This window comes from Dipodomys spectabilis, unplaced genomic scaffold (genome assembly GCF_019054845.1).
Source record: "Dipodomys spectabilis isolate Male_0828 unplaced genomic scaffold, ASM1905484v1 ptg000095l, whole genome shotgun sequence".
Taxonomy (NCBI): Eukaryota; Metazoa; Chordata; class Mammalia; order Rodentia; family Heteromyidae; genus Dipodomys; species Dipodomys spectabilis.
In genome coordinates, this window is record NW_024870772.1 from 46,729,720 (window position 1) to 46,751,526 (window position 21,807).

A 21,807-nucleotide genomic window follows, 5' to 3' on the forward strand; every position below is an offset into this window, starting at 1 on the left:
TATTAAACTACTAAAGGGTAAAACACATGAAAAAAATCAAAGCCAACAAGGCTCAGTTTTACTAGGCAAGTTTTCAAAGGTAAGAGGTACACTGTGATATGGTAGCTTCACACTGCTAAGTAAACACTCTAGAACCTACCTCCCATGTTCATGTAGGACTCAAGAGCTCACAGAAGACCCCCTCCTCCAGAAAAGCCATAGATGGGCTTAGCCCACCCAATTCCTATACTGAGGCAGCCGCAGAAGTAACACTTCATCATGTTAAATGAAGGGAGCAGGAAGAGGAGCAGCGTGTACTACATATGGTTCAGTTACTGGTCACCAAGGTCACAGTACAAGACCTTCACACGTACCTGACTTAAACATCACCTGGGACATCAGGAGATCATGTAGACTGCTGATGTTGTCCCAGCCAGGCAGGAAGACTAGAATCGCTCCATCCTGCGTGGGAGGAAATAACTATCACCAAGGACAATACTCATGGAGGGACACACCAGCTCAGAGAACCATATACAGAGTGTCAGGCCAACTCAGAGGATGACATAAAAGAGGGCCACAACGGCTCTGAAGATCATGTAATGAAGGGCCATGACAGCTCAGAAGCCCACATAACAGAGGGCCACAACAGCTCAGAGGGCCACATAATAGACGCCAGACTCATGAAGGGGCACTCCAACTGCTAATTTTGGATATCACCTAAGAGAATACAGAGCACTTTAAAAAAAGGTAAGGTTTTAGCACAGAGATTCCATCTGTTTAGTCTTTTTTTTGTTGTTAATATATAAAATGCCTAAATAACAATAATATCCTGAGGCTACTTCAGTATTAAAACAAAAACCATTCTTTCACAATCTATTCCTGTTTTTGTTTTTTTTTAAAGTGGCCATGCCAGAAAGTGATCAGGCAGACTTTAAGGAAGATGGGCCAGCTCAGGCTCAAGCCCGCTTTTTTTAATGTGTTTTTTAAAAAAGGTTTAAAAAACATTTTTTCCACAACTTTAATACAGTAATAAAAGTAAAATCGCCTTATCTATAGAAAGCAAAGCAACAACCCACCTCTTCTTTCAAAACAATGTGTCGAATCAGAGCAGCAATCAAATTCAGATCAACTTTATCATCATCCATCATTTCCAAAACACTGATAGTACTTGGAGAATACCTGCCAAGTTAATCAGAAAACCAGCAAATACTCCGTAATTTTGTTTGGGGTTTAAACCAAGAAATAGAATCTACAGAGGGAAGGATTACAGGGATAATGTGGTGTGTTAGGGTGAAATCAGATGCACAACACTATTGAGAACATTCAGAACTGGGAAGGCAACAGTGTCTATTTCAACCATGGTTTCTCACCCTGGAATGTGGCCTACCTTCCTCTCAGTTCTCGTATATAGTCTGGCCAGCGCTCCTTATAGATTGCTTCCTTTTCTTCTTTTTCTCTTCTATTTACATGGCCTTGCAGGAAACCCCTCTTAAACTGGGATCTGTGCTCTTTCTGCTCTGGCACATATCTAAAATAAAGCAAAAGGAAAAAAAAACTGAGAAAGTACTTTGCTCGAAGTTGCTTCCTCCACTCCTGAGTGCAGTGATTAGAGCCACAGCACGTGCCAGCCTGTCCAGCAAGGCTCTTAAAAATATGTTCACTTTAAGAATTTTGAAGGAAAGATTAAAAAGAATACTTTTACTATACTTTCCAGTGAATGGTAGTTAAAATAACTTATTTCTAAGTTTCTGTTAGTACATAAAACTTGACATTTCAGGTAATTTCTCTATTGAAATATATAATAAATTTTTAGAACATCTTTGGCAGCAAAAATTTAAAAAATAGTAATTTTCGTCTTTAGGCTCTAAAGCAAAAGTATTAATTTAAATCCAAAGTGATAGTTAATGCCTGCCTACTAGAAAGACTCAGACTTTACAAACAGGAGTTGTCCAAACCTGCATTTTAATGCAGATGAGAATCTCTGAGGCAGCATTTCTCGCTCACTTTTGATCGCTTACTAGCGATGCAGGAGATGCAGTGCTGCTGCAGACCTAGAGACACAGGCTGAAACACCATCCTTCTGCTCACAGGTCCATCCATCAGAGCAAATGGAGATAACAATCAGTACCCTCATCTCAGGCCTCCACCACCCTCCCTGACTGCTGTAAGAACCCTTCCCTTCCACAGTGAGGTCTGCGAAGCTGGGGCAGGGGAGACAGAGGTGGGCAGAGGAGAGGCAAAGGAAAAGGAAGCCGCTTGAACCGTGAAGCCCCTCAGCATCTGGGAGACTGGGCGGGAAACAGGCAGAGAATGGGCAGTGGGGGTGGAGCATGAGCTTTGGAGCCAGATGGATGTCCCAAGCTATACCAGTGGCTGGCTGTGCGACCCACATGAATGTTCAACTTCTAGCCTTTGGTGATTCTGAGTGATTAATGCTCTTCTAGCAATAACAAGCAGTAGCAACAGTGCCTGATACACAGAAGACACCACAAAGTGTCAGTCCCTCTTACTCATTCCCCTAGCACTAAGGTACCAAGCTCAGGAGTAATGAGAGAGAGAGAGAGAGACAGAGAGAGAGCTCACACATCACCATACACCAGAAGTAACCTCCATCACCTTAGCCCTAGGCACACCTGCCAGACTATCCTGCCCAAAACCTCCCCTCTGCCCATTCTCCAGACCATCCTGCCCTACACTCCCGCCCTCTGCCTACTCTTTGTTCTCTGCCCGGTCTTCCAGATACCGAGAAGCTTCACAGTTCAAGCAGCTTTCTTCTCCTTTGTCTCTCCTCTGCCCCTCTGTCTTCCTCGCCCTAGCTTCTCAGACCTCACAGTGGAAGGGAAGGGTTGTTATAGCAGTCAGGCAGGGTGGTAGAGTGGGGGAGTGCACGTGAGGCCCACCGTGCCTGAGTACTTCTCTCACCACTGTGCCTGTCACAGTACAGCTCACTGTCCCTGGGGTGACAGGCTCACACCACTGTACCCTTCACTGCACGGCTCAACTGTCCCTAGGATGACAGGCTCACACCACTGTGCCTGTCACTGCATGGCTCAACTGTCCCTAGGATGACAGGCTCACACCACTGTACCTGTCATTCCATGGCTCCTTGTCCCTGGGATGACAGGCTCACACCACTGTGCCTGTCACTCCATGGCTCCTCGTCCCTGGGATGACAGGCTCGGCCACTGGCTGAGATGGAGTTTTGTAAACTTGGAAGATGAGCACTCCTCGGTTGGCCTCAAATCCTAACTCACTAACCTCATCGCCATCTCCCAATTAACTATGAATTAGAGGACTGAGCCACCCTACTCAGCAGAATTCATCTTAAAACCACAGCACTAAGGAGCTGTGAAACAGAACCAAGGTCACAAGAAAAACATAAAACAGGTGAAAATGGAGAAAAGAATGAAAATTCTAGGGGGGCAATGAAAGCCAACAAGAGAGAATGAAGATGAGGCAGGACAGCCAAACGAGAGGTATGAGCACCCAAGACAGATCCCAAACTTTCCTATTCAAGTATCCTTAAAAAAAAAAAAAACATGTCTCCTGCCAGGCATGGTTGTTTACACTTATAATCCTAGCTACTCAAGAGACAGAAAGAGGAGAAATAAGGTTTGAAGATGGCCTGGGTAAAAAGCTGGAAATAGCCATGTACCGTGAAATCCTAGCTACTCGGCAGGTAGAGGTAGAGGGATGTTGGGTCTTAGGCTAGCTTGGACTCAAGCAAAAAACCCTATGTGAAAAACAGAAAAACTGGAACTGTGGCTATTAAGGTCCTAAGTTTAATCTCAAACATTCATTCAAAACAAACTAGCAAACAAACAACAAAAACCTGATTCTTGGTTACTAACACAACTTTGTAAAGCAGTTAAAATATAGAGTATAAGTGAAGAAATGGAATTTTGAAACTGGAGGTAACTTTAACATAAAGCCAATACATAGAAAAATAATGAAGGAAAAGGTCAACACTCAGGTTGGGACTTTCTGACGACAAAGGTGACATGCCATTACTTCCTCATTTCTTTAATTTCCCAATCTTTTTACCTTATTTTTTCAATGATATCCTCCAGAAGGTATTCCACAACCGGGAAAGTGAAACCAGGAATGTGTATCATTGGACAGTTTCCTATGGTGATAAAGAAGAAACCATTGCAGTTACCTCTGGTGACAAAGGAGAAATCAACACACCATCAACAGCATAATGAACAGCAGCATTATCTCCACTGTTCCTTATCTAGTGCAATACAAATCAGCAGCCTTGCCTAACTTAGGATTTTTACTTCTGAACCACACACACATCTCATTGTTTTACACAGCACAGAACGTCAAAGAATGCAGCAACTTTATGTTAGACTCAGAAAACCATCACAAGTCTCCTTCTTCCATCTGCTGCCATGACAATGAACACCTGAATCAAGCGTGTCATTCGTGCATAGCCCACAGGGGAAAACGGGTCAAAACAAGACCCAAACAAATCTTAAATTACTACTACTTTAACTAAATATGGCTGCCTCAGCATCTTTCATCTAAACTTTATTTAACTTTACCTTAAACTTTTTTAAGCAGCACACAACACAAACACAATACAGCATTGGGTCAAAATGCCTGAGCTAGTACCACAACTTTGCCTCTGCATAAATATGATGATCTGTGTAAAACTGATCTGTATAAATCCCCATGCTAGTTCTGGAGGGCTCATTAAAAAGGATGGGACACCTGTCTCAACTCATCTCATAATCTCATAAGGATTAACTGAGACACTTTTGAAAAGCCAAAAATTAGATCATTAACATATACTTGTATTCTATGTTAATCCTTTCCTTCCTCTTTCCCCACTTTTATCACTGAAACTAGAACCACGAAGACAGGAATCATCTCTCCTCCTGTGTAAGTCACCAGGCTGCTTTCTCATGGTGACAGGTAAGGAGAAGACCTCCCTGGCCAGGCATTCCAAGAATGAATGCAGACAGTGGCAAACACCCTTCCCCAGCACAGTTGGCACAGTTTCCTACCTGATCACCAGCAGTACTGGCAGCACACTGCCAGCCTTGCTTGTGACCACAGTACAAAAAGCCACAGGGAATCTCAGAGGTTCATCCAAGGTCACTCTGACTTCTGTGGCCCCACTTCACTACCTCGTGGCTTCACCAAGAATAACCTGACACCCCTATCTACTGTGAGACAAAGGTGAAGCTATTAAAAAACCCAGTTCTCTAACCCTGGAAACTAGTGGGCAAGGTACTATTGAAGTAAAATCAACTACTAATCACTTCTTTGGACTCACCTACGCTGAGTATCCTATCAGTTTTCCAGAAAGTTTTCTTTTGCTTTTTCTGAGTAGTACCATGTTTTGTTTTTGTCGATCATGGGGCCTGACCTCTGGACCTGGGCACTGTCCCTCAGCTCTTCAGATCAAGGCTAGCGCTCTACCACTAGAGCCACAGCACCCCTTCCAGCCTTTTCTGTTTATGTGGTGCAGAGGAATCGAACTCAGGGCCTCATGCATGCTAGGCAAGCACTCTACCACTGAGCCCCCCTTCCCAGTCCCTATAGTGCAGTTTTTACTCACCAAAATATTCTGAGAACTTCTCAGCATTCAATGTTGCACTCATCAAAATGACTTTTAGGTCAGATCGGTAATTAAGAACGTCTTTAACAACAGTCATTAAAACGTCTGACTGCAGATTTCTTTCATGAATTTCATCAAGTACAATATGACTAACACTGGACAAAAGCCTGAAAGAGAAGTGTGAAGTTTTTAAGCCAGAATATAAACCTGAAACTAGCAGGATTCTGTTTAATAATGGCATCTCTGGATAGTGTGGGAATTCTTCAGTTGAAACATACTCACGAGTCTGACTGGAGCCACTGCAGGATGATTCCTGTGGTACAATACAAGATGGAACCCTGCTTTCTCGGCAACCGACTGTGAATGAAAGATAGGAGGTTTTTAGTTTTCTTTCCTAATAATTTACTGAAGAACCTTCACACTTTCTTTTTAAGTTGTAACACCATCCACCTACAGAATGGAGTAATGGGATGTTTCTTTATATACTGTAGTCATTCCATCACGACACAAGGACAATGGTTTCTTCTGGAAGGTACAACCAAGAACATTCAGAGAAAACATACACTACTTCTAAGCTCTAACCTTCTGGTTTGGTGACTGCGAAGTCTGTTGGTTTAAGTAAGAGGGATCTTGAGCTCAAGAACTAAGGAATTATACAAGAGACCTCACAAGTTGCAAGAATCTTTTTGTTCTCAGAACACTGTTTCTGTACTGTACTCTTAGAACTGCTTTCCCTATGACCCAGAAATTTCCTCCTCTTACATGGATGTCATAACCCAGTGTGGCTAGCTCTTTAACACATGATTTTGAGGGACCATGTAACAAAAGAATTTAGACAGTGCCATTAAAACACACAAAACAATAATATTGTTGGGCACTGATGGTTCATGCTTATAATCCTAGCTACTCAGTAGGCTTAGATCTGAGGATGGCAGTTCAAATCCAGCCTTTGCAGGAAAGCCTGTGAGACTCTCATCTCCAAATAACTATCAAAAAATCCAGAAGTGGGCTATGACTCAAGAGGTGGAGCTCTAGCCTTGAGTACAAAAGCTCAAGGACAACATCTAGTCCCTGAAATCAACCCCAGGACCAGCACAAACACAGAAAAAAAAGTAGTATTTACTGAAGAAGTACAAATACATTTGGGAATGTTATTTCTGGATGGAGGGAGAAAGACAACAAAACCAATCAGGGTGGTAACAAGAAATCCTGAACACCACCTTCTATAAGAGGAAACCTTGGGGTGAGAAGGTGGCTCAGTGGTAGAGCGCTTGCTTTGCATGCATGAGGCCCTGAGTTTGATTTCTCAGCACCACATAAGCAAAAAAAAAAAAACCAGAAGTAGCACTGTGGCTCGAGTGGTAGAGCTCTAGCCTTGAGCTGAAATGCTGAGGGACAGCGCCCAGGCCTAGAGTTCGTGCCCCATGACCAGACCCCCTCCCCCCCCAAAAAAGAGGAAACCTTTCTAGTCATCAAAAGGGCAAAGGTTATGGTATGCATTTGTGGAAGCAAGTTCTCTCCCTACAGTACAGCTTTTGTAAGGGTTAACTGTAGATCAACAATCAAAGTGAGAACAGGGGGTGCTCCTGTGCAGAAACTTCTATAGACTGTGCAGTCTACAGGAGCTGGTGTTCTTTACCTCTGGAGACGAATCTGGTATCCAGTGCTATTACCATTGCCACAGGACTCTGCCCTCTCAGCAGCCACTCGCTCTGCAACCTGAAATTCCAATGAAACATGAATATAAACTTGTTTAGGCCAAATATTCTGAATATTCATGAAAATCCTGAATTGCTGAAATGCAAGTTCTGATTTTCAGAGAGTTTAAAAAGTAAGAGATACTTATTAAAATCTAAGATATCTCAAACTGTGTGAACTTTCTTCTTTCATTTTTTTCCCTCCTGAAATACTGTCAATTGAACCCTGAGCCTCACATTAGCTACCATTGGGACCAGCCCTAGCCCTTTAGTTCACATTCTGCTCTGGAGACAGGCTCTACTAACTCTGCCTGGACTGACATACTTTCCTGAAACCTGGAAGGACAAGTATGTACCATTATAATCCACCTCATCATAAAAAAAATATCACAACAATCTATATAGCATTCTTTCACTATCAATACATGATTGACACACACATACCACCAATGAAAGTATTTATGTAGCTATATAGTTGCTTATTGACAATTTTCACCTTTCTATGGTCTTGTGTGTTTTATAGGTACATGACTCCCCCAAACAATGGTTAGATTGTTAGTTTACTTAATGTACACTGTGCATAGCTTAAAATGCATACTGTCTATTGCCATAATCAGTAATGGAGTTCCTAGCCACAAATTCTATACTCAATTACTAGAATAAAATAACTAGCCAGGTGGCTTAGGTCTATACTCCTAGCTACTCAGGGGGCTGAGATCTGAGGATCACAATTTGAGGCCAGCCTGGACAATAAAGCCTGTGAGACTCTTATCTCCAATAAACTACTGAGAAAAAGCTGGAAGTGGCACTGTGGTTTAAGTGGTAGAGTGCTAACCTTGGGCACAAAGCTCAGGGAGAGTGCCCAGGTCCTGACTTCAAGCCCCGGGACCAGCAAAAAATAAACAAAAATAAGAACAACCAAAAATCTTCATAATTTATATGCACATGGAATTATGAAAAACTTATAAATTCACAGAGTATCCTAAAAAACCTCAAACATTTTTACAGTATGAAACTTACAATTAAACTAGAAAACTTTAAAGTATCAAAAAGGCCATCAAAAGGTTATTTGTGCAACATGTACTTATGCCTTTCTTTTGAAATTTTGGATTAACACTAATCAGCTATGCTGGTCATTTTAAATAAACAATGGTCTAGTTTTTGTTATAATAGACTTCTGAAATCAAGATCTAGTGGCTCACACCTGTAATCCCAGCTGTTTAGGAGGCTGAGATATGGAAGACTGAAGTTCAGAGCTAGTTAATATAGAAGTCCTTGAGACTTCATTTCCAATTAACCAACAGAAGGTGTGCCAGCTGTGAGCAAGCAAGTCAAGTGAGTGTAAAAATCAGAGTTCAAGCCCTGGTGTTAGAGGGGGGAAAAAAAAGCAATCTTATTGCACAGCTCGAGTTTTTTTTTATTGCTGGGGATAAAAATGTACCTTTCATAAATAAAGGAAAGGATTCTCACTTTGCTCCACCCAGTATATTATGTGTTGAAAATCAAAGACATGAAAATAATAAGCCAAATGGCAAAACACTTTTTCCTGTTTGGTGGTACTGGGGTTAGAACCTAGGAAGCCCTGCTTTCAAAGCATGCTCTCTAAACTCCTCATCCTTTGTGCTTTACTATTTTTCAGGTTGTTTCAGCTTATTCCCTGGCCCAGCTCTGGTCAGCATCCTACCGATGAGTCCCACGCAGCTCGGAGTATAGACACGCACCACCATGCCCAGCTTGTTGTGCTGACAACTAGTATCACTAACCATATGGCCAGGCTGGTTTCAAACCACAATCTTTCCAATCTCTGTGGAGTTGGGATTTCAAGTATGCACCACCACATTCAGTCTAAGGTAGCAGAATTTAAAGCATCTACTGATTAAGATTATTTAGAGCTTGTCATTAATAATATGAGCATTTTTATATTCACTTTTCATTGTTTTTGGATTTACATTGACATTTTTCAAGTTAATCTGTGAGAGATGACACTCCAATCTTTTGATCTTTACTATCAAATTATTTGCTCACACAGGAACAAATCCGAACCCTCATTAAGACTTGTTCCAAATGTTAAAAGTGAGTACGCTCTAGTGAAACCCCTTCCAGGGAGGGGGCATGGAGAGTGCAGGCTCACTCACAGAGATGGCGCTGATCCTCCGTGGCTGGGTACAGACAATCCTGCACGCAGAGCCCATGCCCCGCTCAATGTAGCTGTCCAAGATGAACTGAGTGACCTGGGTGGTTTTGCCACAACCAGTTTCACCACTTATCACGGTTACCTGATGCTTATCAATCAAAGTCACCAACTCCTAAAATAAGCAAAAGATATCACGTTGACTATGTCATAAAAGGTGCTAATCAGAGTTCTATCCAATGATAGGTGGCAGCTGTATATCTAGCTCTACCACTTTTCAATAGTTAAGTATTTACTTCACATAAGGAAGTTATGAAACACAGAACTAAGATACTGCTGAAGAAAAATGCCCTGAAAAGACCAGGATGATACCCCCTGTGCGGTCAGTTATATTAACTCGAAACAACAGTGTTGAAACCTGTGTTCTGTCAATCTATTAATGCAAAACTAGAAAATATGTTGAGACCTGAGACGCTGGGACAGAAGACAAATCCTCAGCCTGAGCAGCTTCTGCGCGTCACTAGTCATTACATGTTTCATAGATTCGGCTTTGCTGCTGGACAAGTTTTGAACTGTTTCAACAAGGAGAAACTCAACCGTTACCTGCTTTCAAGATTACTTCAGGGCTGGGAAGGTGGCTTAGCAAAAGAGTGCTTGCCTAGCATGCATGAAGCCCTGGGTTCATTTCCTCAGTTATTACATAAACAAGAAATGCCAGAAGTGGTGCTGTGGCTCAAGTGGCAGAGTGCTAGCCTTAAGCAAAAGAAGCTCGGGGACAGTGGCCAGGCTCTTAGTTTAAGCCTCAGGATTGGCACACACACAAAGGAAATTTTCATCCATTTAACAAAGTATGTGCCAAGAAGTTTCAGTGGGAACACGGACACTATGGCCAGTACATGCAGTTGGCCCTCCATACCAAGTTTGAAGCAATGAACCAATACCTGTAGGGATACAACCCCTTTTTGTTATCATTTCCTAAGCACTTCTGTACAAATAAAACAACGATGACCTGAAGACTGCAAGAGGCTATTCTGGGCGTCACACAAACACTACTCATTTCACTTAAGAGATTTTAGAGCCAGCCTTGCAAGGACACCAGGGCATGGCTGTGCTACAAAGCAGAATGCATTCACTCACAAATATTTACTGATGTCTATGTAACACCAGGTACTGCTGATTCAAGAGACAGAAAAAGAACAAAACACCCTGTCCGCGAGAACTTACACTGGACTATGAGGGGAAGACACAGATGTCAGGTGGCAATAAGTGTGCTATGAAAAGCAAAGAAAAATAAAATAAATAAGACTGGGAGGACCGAGCAGCACAGAGGACATTATTCTATATAATAACTACGATAAAGGGTCACTAATAAATTCAAGTGCTACAGCTTAGCAGCGTTTTGATTTTCATCAAGTGTTCAATTGTGAATTAAGAGCAAAGTATTCATGTTATCATGTAAGAAAGTTCTATTTCTAAACTCTAAAGATTTAAATTACGGAAATCTTCCAGATAACTGTTTTATGACTGTTTTATTTTTTTTTTATTTTACCCCAAAACCACTAAAAAAAATTAAGAGTGACTTCCGTTTAAGGTTCATTAACATCTACTTTTTTTTCCTGGCACAGAGCTCTCCTAGAAAGTGCTCTATTTTGCACATCAAGCTAACAAGTACAAACAACTTACCTTCTGCATTCCATAGGAAGGCAGCTTTTCTCTGAAACGCTGAAATTTAAAAGGAAGTTTTCAACTTTCACAAAATAAATGGAATCAGATTATAATAATGACAATCAAAGGATATATTAAATGTTCTAGAATCCAAAAGTATTTTCATTACCATAAGGAATATGTAACGTATCAGACTTTTAAAAAACCTTACAAAAAACAATCACATTTTTGAAATATTTATACAGTTCCATCATATCTAATAGAAACTCTTCTTCAAAGTTAGAAGTGAAATCTGAACTATCATCTAACAGTGATACAACACTACTTTATCACTCTTGAATGTGTTTTGTATGTCCCCTAGACTTGATATCTTCATCACATTCCTCTCCCCACTGATCAGTGTACCATTTCCTGGTGCAGCAGGCACAGGATCAAGACTGAAGACAATTTTAGGGTGCTTGCCTGGGAGAGTTTAAGGGAAAGCTCAATACCCAGAACTCATTTCACAACTGCAATGTCAAGGAAGCCAGACTCAAGCACAAAGGCTTCAAAGATTCTTCCATCAATGAAAAAAACCTTCATTTAAAAAGCATGTAACACTTTATGACATAAACCAGATACTAAGCAATTGACATTACAATGAGTTAAACTAGAATATTACAAAGGGACTAACTCCTTTATTTCTATAACAGATTTCTACTAATTTTGAAAATTTTAATGGAACTCTATACATCAATATACCTGCTCAGCCCTCACATACAAGTAGTGAATGATCTAGTTTTCTGTTACCTGCATCTCAATATACCGAGCGTCACTTTTCTTCTTTTGTAAATCTTCCAGTAATTTTTGGTCTAAGGTTGCATCTGGTTCATTTTCTTGCAAAAGATACTCAGAATCTCGTTCAAAGATGGATTTATCCCTAATTCTAAGTATCTTTTTTTCTTGGCTCATCAATTTCTTTTCCTGTTTGTCAACTTTCTTCTCTGAGTTTGTTTTTTTCTCAGCAGAAACTTCAGCACCATATCTAGTTTGACAATATTAAAAGTGAAAAAAGGTGAGAGCCACTCAACCCCAAAACAAACCACTACCTGTCTAAGTATTTGAAAACCAGCCCAGGGAGAGCTTATATTCTCTGCTCCTCCAAGCAGCTATGAAGCATGTATATTCTTAGAAGAGAGCCAAATTTTTCCTTCCTCATACACAAATATTGCCATACATCCTTGGGTTGGTTTATAAAATAAAAACCCAACAGTCATTCCCCTATTGCAGCTGTCCAGTGTTTTCTCTTTTTCTGATTTTGTGAGATTTCACATCTTTTCTTCCAGATATTCTTTTCTTAGCTATAAATAAGACACCACATTATATAGTGCCTGAAATACTGCTAATTTTTTCCTATACAAGATATAGTTCTAGTAACCTTACTAAAACAGCACAATTCAACTATGAAACCCTTCCCACCACAATTTCAGAAATACCAAAAATGGTGAATACGAAATACAAGTAACATACATCTCATACCTACACAGACTGCATGCAGTCTAAACTCTTCTTATTTTTTCTCCGGCAAGACTGACTTTCATTCACTGGAAAACCTAATAATCATGGTATTTTTCTTATAACTATTTTTCTTGCCAATGCTATAAGAGGTATTATTCTTTGCCTATTCCTTAAAAGAACAGTTTTTGTTGCTGTTTTACCCATGATCCTCAGGAGCAAACCAGGAAATCTGAGCTTCAGGGTCTTTATCACTCTTAGCTTGGACAGAGTTCAGCAGCTGCACGATTTGCTCTTCTCGTCTTTCATCCATATGCACTACAGCTCTCTACAGTACAAAAGAAAAAGGATCTTCATCAGCATAAGCATCCATAAAAGTATATGATAACTACAAGGAAAAATAAAGAGATATATCTTGACTGTACATGTATAAAAGATAAAATTTCCCATTATCCCAGTTCCACATTCTAAACCTAATTAACATTACCATTTGTATATCTCCTTCTAGATTTTTTTTCCCATCAGGGATCTATAAAGACAGTAAAGCTTATTTGCCTCTTACAACTTCCATTATTGCTGCTCTCAAGTACTATTATATATGTTCTCCTGTAAGACTTGAGGTTTTTTTTTGGAGGGGGAAGAGGAAGGCAGAGGGAGGGGGGAGGAGGGGGGCTTGAATTCAGAGCCTGGGCACTGTCCCTGAACTCTTTCACTCAAGGCCACCAGGCTACCACTCTATCACTTTGAGCCACAGCTCCACTTCTGGTAGTTAATTTGAGATAAGAGTCTCACAGCCTTTCCTGCTTGGACTGCTTGGCTTTGAACTGCAATCTTCAGATCTCAGCCTCCTGAGTAGTTAGGATTACAGGGGTGAGCCACTAGCCTTGAGTGGACACTTGGTGGCCATGATCATTTGAAAGTCTTACACACAAGTAGCAGTTGGGAAGACGATTGATCTCAAGTACACAAAGCAGGCCACCAGAGAGCAGTGAGGCATCCACTAAACCTGTGGCCACGGAACAGGCCAACACCCTCAGATACCACTTCAAGATCCTTAGGGAGCCAGGAAAACTTTTAGGAACTTTAAATCATATGTACCTACAAGATACAACTACAGGCCAAAAAAAAGAATGACAAAACCACTTCTTAGAGACTTTTGTTTTTTTTAGATACAGAAAGTTTAAAAATATTGTTCCAACATGAAGGGCCAATAAAATTCTCAGGCTCTTTATGATCCAGACTTAATGTGTGTTTGAATCCACAGGCAATGAGAGGCACAAGGGGAATGGTAACAATTAGTCTACAGATTAAAGAAGTGCAGAGGGAAAAAGGTGAAAGCAGTAAAAAAAAGACCAAAGCAAAACAGTTGTCCTGAACACAGGACCTAGCAGGCTGAGAGAAGACCAGCAAGGTCACCAGGAGGAGGCCATGCGTGTCCCTGTGTCTGTGTACATGAGTGGTCGCAGAGGTCATGCATGTCCCTGTGTGTCTGTGTACATGAGTGGTAGTGGTGGAGATTGTGCATGTCCCTGTGCATCTGTGTACGTGAGTGGTAGCAGTGGAAGCTGTGCATGTCCCTGTGCATCTGTGTACATGAGTGGCAGTGGTAGACGTTGTGCATGTTCCTGTGCATCTGTGTACATAAGTGGTAATGGTAGAGACTGTGCATGTCCCTGTGTCTGTGTTCATGAGTGGTAGCAGTGGAGGTTGTGCGTGTCTCTGTCCATCTGTGTACGTGAGTGGTAGCAGTGGAGGCTGTGTATGTCTCTGTGCATCTGTGTACGTGAGTGGTAGTGGAGATTGTGCATGTCCCTGTGCATCTGTGTACATGAGTGGTAGTGCAGGAGGCTATGCATATGCATGTCCCTGTGTCTGAGTACATGAGTGGCAGCGGTAGAAGCCATGTATCCCTGTGCATCTGTGTACGTGAGTGGTAGTAGTGGAGGGCAAATGAGGTTGCTAGGCCCAGTACTTGAAAATCCCAGCTCTCTGTTTTACCTTGGGCTGGGGGCTCCTATACATATTCTATTTAGAACAGCAATGTTCTACAGAGCTCAGGCCTGAGTCCATTCTCAGAAGAGACAAACCAGGACCCATACTGCCAATGCTCAGCTCTTGTGACCTTTCTCTGGATATCAGATCCATCCTGAAATCCTCACGTGCATGCCCAGTAACACTACTGAACTCAGTGTTCTTTGCTGAACCCAGCATCCTCCCCTGACAAACATGATCTTTATATGCCCATCAAAGTGTCACCTCTTAAGACCTGCTAGCCTCAAATCCCCAGACAAAACCAATCCTTAAATTACTTTGAGTCTACTTTTATCTGCCTACTTTCTGCCATCTCTACTGCCAGCAACTCAACACAAGCTGCCATTTCTCAATAACAGGACTCTTTTGAACTGGCCTGTCCCACGACTTCTTTGTCTATGCTTCAATGGCTTGCTAAGTTTCTTGGGGAAAGTTGTTAATTTCAAGGCTCTAATTATTTTTCTACCAGAGCTATTGTTATTGTGAAAATACAGGGTTCACAGCCTGCATTAACAAAAGAACAGAAAAGGAGAATAACAAGAAAACAAATAACCCACCTCATAGTAATGTACAGGTAGTTATGTATTGTTTGATAAATAGGGTGCAAAGAAAACAATGTATCCCTTCATGTCCAAAGTGGTCTACTACTCTGGTCTCACAAAACTCCACACCTGCTTTCATCTTCCAGTCCCTAGAATCTACTCTACCACATCTGTGGTGTCCTGGGCTTCTGCTTGCCTGAAAAAAAAAAAGTCCAAACCCAGAACTCCAACATACTCAGACCAAAATGTTATTTTGCTGTTTTTCAAGCTTCAGTTTTAACAAGAAGCCCTCTCCAAAATCCTTTTCAATAAAAATCTCTTCATCTGCTGGGTACTGGTAGCTCATGCCTGTAATGGTAGCTATTCAGGAGGCTGAGATCTAAGGATCTCAGTTCAAAGCCTAGCTGGGCAGGAAGATCCATGAAACTCTTATCTCCAATTTAACTACTGGAAAACCCAAAGTAGAGCTGTGGCTCAAAGTGGTAGAGTGCTAGCCTTGAGCAAAAATGCTCAGGACAGCACCGAGGCCCTGAGTTCAAGCCCCACAACTGACAAAAAGAAAAATAAATCACTTAATTAGTGGCAGTCTTTATTCCCTTTATCCTGTTTTAACATTGCATTCTGGATACAGACCCAAACATCCAATGTCTCTGTAAAGTGGGTACCTAGCTATCTTACAATACATAAGCTACTATTCTCCATAAATTATTTGCTGAAAGAATGCTATCTATCATTGGAATTCATTTTGTAAACACCAAGATTATTTCTAAAGTAAAATCTATGGAAATGGATTGAGACATAAGCCTACCAAGCTAAAAAGGAGTCAAGGGAAGAGATAAGAGAATAAGACAAAGAAAATTTTTCCTATTTAATGATGGATAGATTCATGTCAGACAGCCAAATGATGTGACTCAATCAAAAGCAAAAATAAAGTATGTTTACAAAGGTGACATCAGATTTGGGAAAAGTCCATAAAGGAAAACCTTCTGTGCTGAAACCAGATTACCAAAACTCCCCCAAAACAAGGCAAGGTAACACCATAATGTGTTAAGATGAGACATAAGCCAGGAAGGGGTGGCTCACAGTGGTCATCTAGCTGCTACTCAGGGGTGAGATTTAGAGGATCAGAGTAGAAGCCATCTAAGACAAAGCACATGAGACCCCCTTCAACTAACAGCTAAGTATGGTGGCACATACCAGCCATCCAAAGGTCGTAAGATTCTGAGATCGGGAGAACATCAGTTCCAGAGAAGCCCAGGTGAAAAAAAATTCAGGACTCCACTTCAAAGGGAAAAGGTAGGCCTGGAGGTGCCCTCTTCATGGCAGCTATAACAGGAAGTCTAAAGAAGGTGGACTGTGCACACCCTTGTAGGATGCTAGAACCTATCTCAAAAATAAGTAATGCAAAAAATATGGCAGCTCAGAGGCACAGTACCTTGCCAAACCAGCAAAAGGCCCTAAGGTCAAATGTCACTTCCAATAAAAATAAGAGCTGGGAACCAGTGTTCTATAATCATAGTTACTCAGGAGGCTGAGATCTGAGGATAGTGGTTTGAAGCCAGTCCAGGCAGAAAAATACATAAGACTCTTATCTCCAATAAACTACTCAGAAAAAGCTAAAAGTAGCACTGTGGTTCAAGTGATAGAGCACTAGCCTTGGGCACAAAGAAGCTCAGGGATAGTGCCCAGACCCTGAGTTCAAGCCCCAGGACAAGCAAAATAAATAATAGATAATAAGTAAACAGGTAAAGTGATAAAAAGAAATGACATAGTTCCAAATCTCAAGTATGAGGTCAGGAATCAAATGATCTAATTTCTCCTTTTTAAAAGATTACAATGTGTGTAGCTCTATATAAATGACAGAGAAAATGGAATGAATGCAGGAGTGGAAGTTAAAAACTAGTCAGAAAGGCTGTTAAACACAAAACAACACTAGCTTGTTCTGTGACAATTTCTGCAGAGATAAATGTTTGGATTTGGGAAGTATTCAGAAAGCCGAACAGATTTACTTAAATGAAAAAGCAGTCAAGATTTTATCACATGTGGCCGAGTGAATAGATGGTAGCAACGTTTACTGAAATGGAGGTTTGGGGATGCAGGCTGAGATCTTGCTGTGTTCATACTATCTAGGGCTTATTATGCGAAAGCAATGAGCATCTTGACTTAACACTCCATCTGTTCCAGTCTTTTCCCAGCTGGACCGTACACTCCGAATATCCCACTTCAGATTCCTACAGCGACCTGCACACAGCGCTGCTTAAAACAGGGCGAGGAAAGACGTGGATAAGATTACGGTGTACATCCTTTCAGCTATGACACAAGTACTCCTCTAATTTCAGTAACATTTTTTTTTTTAGTCCGGTCGTGGGGTCTGACCTCTGGGCCTGAGCGCAGTCCCTCAGCTCTTTAGCTCAAGGCTAGTGCTCTACCACTTGAGCCACAGCACCACTTTTGGCTTTTTTCTTTTTGCTTATGTGGTGCTGAGGAATCGAACCCAGGGCCTCATGCATGCAAGGCAAGCGCTCTACCACTGAGCCACCTTCCCCAGCCCCTTCAGTAACAATTAGATGTGCCTACCCAGACTTTCAAGCCATGTTTTTTATAGGACAAGTTAACTGGGGGCTGGTCAAATATCTATTTGCACATGGGTACTGGAGAGAGACCCCCACGCCTCGGCACCCCCCCCCCCCCGCCGCCGCCTCCCCTGCTTTGCAAAGAGAATCTGACCAACTGAAGACAAACTTAAAAAGGTCTCCAATGGCTTCCATGAACATGGAGACGTGACCGAAAATCACGTGGTTTAAGGAGAGTTGAACTAGAAAACTGCGCTTGGTCTCCACTGTCCCGAGTGCTCTCCGGGTGGCTTCAGAGCGGCATAAGGCCGCACCGAGGGCCTGTTTAATGCTACCATTGGTCCGCATGGGCCTCGGACTGCTGCGTCCTCAACTACGGATTTGCAAGACGCGGGTCAGCCCGACCAGGCCCCGCAGACTCCCCGAGTCGCGTCCCAACGCCGCTTCCTCTCCAGGGGCACGGTGTCCGGGGGGAACCTCCCATCCCACCGGGCCTGGTCCAAAGGCGAAGGGTGAAGCGGAGTCGGAACTCATCACGCGGGACTGCGGCGCCAATCTCTGTCAACGCGGAGATCAAAACCCACCCGACCGCACCCCGCGGGGAGGGCGGAGCCGGCGGTGGGAACCCGAGTACCGCCTCCGCTCCCGGCTCCCACAAGCACTGAGCGGGGGAGCGCGCACTTCCGGGCCCGCGCACATCCGGGCACTCGCGCCGCGCGCGCCGGCTCGCGCCTCACAAAGCACGGGCATGGCCAAGGCAGCGGGCCGGGACCGAGGCCGCGGCCCGCGGGCCCCACCCCGCGCCGCCCCCGTTACCTCCTGCCGCTCGGCTTCCCGGTTCCTCTGCATCTGCTTCTTCGCGTACCACAGGCCGATCTCGCGGCCTTTCAGGTGCCCGGGGTGCGGGCCGCGGCCGCCTCTCCCGCCGCCGCCCCGCCCTCCGCCCGGGCCGCGGCCGCCTCCGTGGCCGCCGCCCGAGCCGCGGGTACCCCCTTCGCGGCCCCAGCTCTGGTGGTAGTCGAAGCTCATGGTCCCCGCGCGCCGCAAGCTGTGAGAAGCCGCCGCCGCCGCTGGAAATGGCGTCTGGGCCCGGAAGCGGGTGCGCGGCCACTTCCGCCTCGCTTCCGGCGCCCAGCGCAAGGGGGCGGGTCCGCTTGGCGTCACCTGCGCGCTTTCCGGTGACGTCACACGCCGGGGACGGAAGCGGTCCGGAATGCGGTGCTCGTGGCTTCTCCTTCGGGGAGGGCGCTGGGCTGGGCGCAGACCGTCGGGGCCTGTGGGTCCGGCGCGGGACGCGGGACTCGGCGGCGCAGGGCAGTCGGTACCAACTTCACCGAGGCCGTGCCTCGGCGCGGGGTCCACGGCGGTGAACTCGTTCCTCTCCTGCCTCGTCCGCATGTTCAATCAAGTATTATATATACATACATATGTGCATATATACACAATGAGGTATATGCACGCGAATTGTGATATCATATATGCATACGTCTATGTATGTATGTACGTCTAAGCAAGTATATGTGGGGCACTTGGGCAGCAAAGCTGGCGCTGAGAGGGAGTTGAGTGGGCAGAGCCCGGGTTGTTTATGTTAAACTCTGACTGGATACCACAACCAGGCGAAGTCAGTGCTTGAACACCTCATGGACAGCAGGGAAAGTATAGAAAGTTTAGGTACCGATTGGGTGACCTCTGCAGTGATTGGTTGGTTCCTTTTCCTCTTCCATGCTGGGTGGTTTTTTGCTTTAAAAAGTGATTGCTGTGTGGTAATAAACGAGTTCCTGCTCGACTTGACTCCCTGCTGTGTCTGTCTACGAGGCTAAAGGGAGGCTGGGGAACGGGCAAGTGGGGAACTTACCTCTCTCCTCGATCCCGTCTGTCTTCCGGGACTGACGAAGACCCAACAAGTATATATTTGGAAGTGCTGGGTCTCAGCCTGCTGAGTAGCGGGGGTTTCAGGCATCAGCCCCCAGCACCTGGCCTGCTTTCCATACTCTTCCTCTCAGGACAAGACATAACCGTATGGAAGGACTGACTCCTGCCCTATATACCCAGGTCAAGCGAAGTACCAGGTAGGCGCTCACCTGGGGCTCGGCCGAAAGTCCCCTCCCCCTAGGCAGAGCATTCTACTCTGGGCCCAGGAGACCTTAGCCTAGTTTTTATTTTCTGCTTCCTTGTTAAAGCCCCAGATAAACCCGGCCCCAGATCCAGGTCCTCCCACAAACCCGCGGAAAGGTCCGTGCCCCTTCCTGGCAATAAACAGTCCTAACCTGTTGACGATGGAGTCCAGTCTATTCCTTTTCCATTCTCCATTTTCCTAACAATAGGATTCACTTGAGGGTTAATATTTTCTAAGCCCCGGAGTGTTGATTATCTTTAGTGCGCCCTGTGGACACTGGAACTTAATTGACTTGACTTCCTCTGGAAGTGGGGATGAGACCTAGGAAGGGTTCTAAGGGTGATCCGGACCCTGTCTGGAATGTCAAAGTCAGGCTGTTTGTGGGAGGGGAACAGAAAAGGAGGAGGAATGGTAAAATATACATAAGGAAGATTATGGAAAAGCTTACTGTCCTATCGTGCCATTTTGAAACAAACTGGAAAATTTTAGTTATCTTGAAAGTGAATTTGAGTTATAAAGGACAACTCTCCCAGACTAAAGTTGTTATAGTGAGGTCTCCATTTGCTTACAAGGAAAATGTATGGTTTTCAAGTTTAGTATCATCACTGATACATCTCTTAAGTCCTCTCCTTGCTAGGCAAGGGAATAGAAATATCTTAAAATTGCCAGCAATTTTTTCTTGTTCACGTCAAGACAGTCTTGTTTCAGTTAATCATGAAGTTCCATTCTCTCTTAGCCTTTTCCTATCTCTTTTCCTATTTCCCTAAGATGAAGTTTGATGTAGGAGATTGAGGGAAGTTATTTCTACTTTAGAATTGCATAGATTTAATAGTCTATGCTACTCAACTTATGACCATCAGAGCCTTGCAGATGTCCATGGCCAATTCAGCTCAGCTCAGCAGTTGGTGTTTGGGATCTCATTTTAGTTAGCTATTATTCCCAGTTGGTTTATTGGCACCTGGAGGTGTCAGATACTGGCTCACCTTGCTTCATCCCAGTAATAAACAGTGCCAAGAATGCTCACTAGACTCATCACTTACATCCTTATCTCCTATGCAATACACAGAAGTTTCTACATCCCAGCTATGTAATAACTGACAGAGTTCTGGAGTGCTGTTGCAATTGTTGCTGTACAGCAGCAATAATTTTGAGTGTTTGAGTCTCCAGCTACTTCTTCCCCCCTTTGCCTTCCTACCAACTTCCTTGATAATGGAGCATTCAGCAGGCTGTTCTATTTCAGGAAATGTATGCTTTCCTTTGCTGGGCTGTGATTTCCCCCAGTTGATCTCATAATATCTCCCAGCTGGCACACGCTTATGCCAGGAAAATAACACTGCCTGGACTCACAGCACAAACTCCACATTGAGAAAACTCCCTTTTCTACTGAGCTTCCCTTGGCTGGCATTATCCTGTTTATTTCCCCTGGTGTAAGTGTAACCATGTGTTCACAGCTTTCCAAGAGGTACCTGAACCCATCTAGTTGATTGCAATTGGTGCCAGGAGTGAGGAAATCTTGAGTGGACTATGTTTACTAACCTTGTAGTTTGCTTGAACTCATAAGATGTATATATTTATAGGTGTGTTATCTTCCATTCTCAGTTATAATTTGGAGTAATTAAAACAATTAGTCATTTAAAATAAAATAGTAATGAATGAGTGACTAGGGCTAGATGTGATAGCTCATGCTTATAATCCTATCTGCTCAGGAGGCTAAGACTTGGAGAATTATGGTTTGAAGTCAACCTGGTAGAGAAGTGTGCAACTCCATCTCCAAAATAATGAGCAAAAGGAAACTGGACTCATGGTTCAAGTGATAATGTGCCAGATGAGCAAGCCACATGCATCTAAGGCCCTGAGTTCAAGCCCTGGTACTACCAAGAGGAAAATCATCGAAAGCATAAGAAATTAAGAGAAAATGTGCTCATAAGATTAACTACTACAGAAGTTTGTTGAGAGCCTACAAATAATGTAAAATCAAGTTGTTGTTTTTTTGTTGGTTGTGGAGCTTGA

The 21,807-nt window shown here is 43.4% G+C and overlaps 1 protein-coding gene across 1 annotated transcript in view; it reads right to left on the reverse strand.

Annotated features, from left to right (window-relative positions):
• Dhx36 (DEAH-box helicase 36) overlaps positions 1 to 19,414 on the reverse strand; it is a 35,795-nt gene extending 16,381 nt beyond the window's left edge. Inside the window, exons 1-12 of the mRNA XM_042685418.1 lie at positions 18,498 to 19,414; positions 12,739 to 12,863; positions 11,831 to 12,065; positions 11,060 to 11,098; positions 9,381 to 9,551; positions 7,188 to 7,267; positions 5,831 to 5,905; positions 5,549 to 5,715; positions 4,024 to 4,105; positions 1,367 to 1,507; positions 1,056 to 1,158; positions 354 to 441 (exon numbers count right to left, since the gene is read on the reverse strand). Coding sequence (XP_042541352.1) covers positions 354 to 441; positions 1,056 to 1,158; positions 1,367 to 1,507; positions 4,024 to 4,105; positions 5,549 to 5,715; positions 5,831 to 5,905; positions 7,188 to 7,267; positions 9,381 to 9,551; positions 11,060 to 11,098; positions 11,831 to 12,065; positions 12,739 to 12,863; positions 18,498 to 19,079 — 1,888 coding nt within the window. The 5' untranslated portion in view covers positions 19,080 to 19,414. The remainder of the gene's footprint in view (positions 1 to 353; positions 442 to 1,055; positions 1,159 to 1,366; positions 1,508 to 4,023; positions 4,106 to 5,548; positions 5,716 to 5,830; positions 5,906 to 7,187; positions 7,268 to 9,380; positions 9,552 to 11,059; positions 11,099 to 11,830; positions 12,066 to 12,738; positions 12,864 to 18,497) is intronic.
• Between the last annotated feature and the right edge of the window lie 2,393 nt (positions 19,415 to 21,807).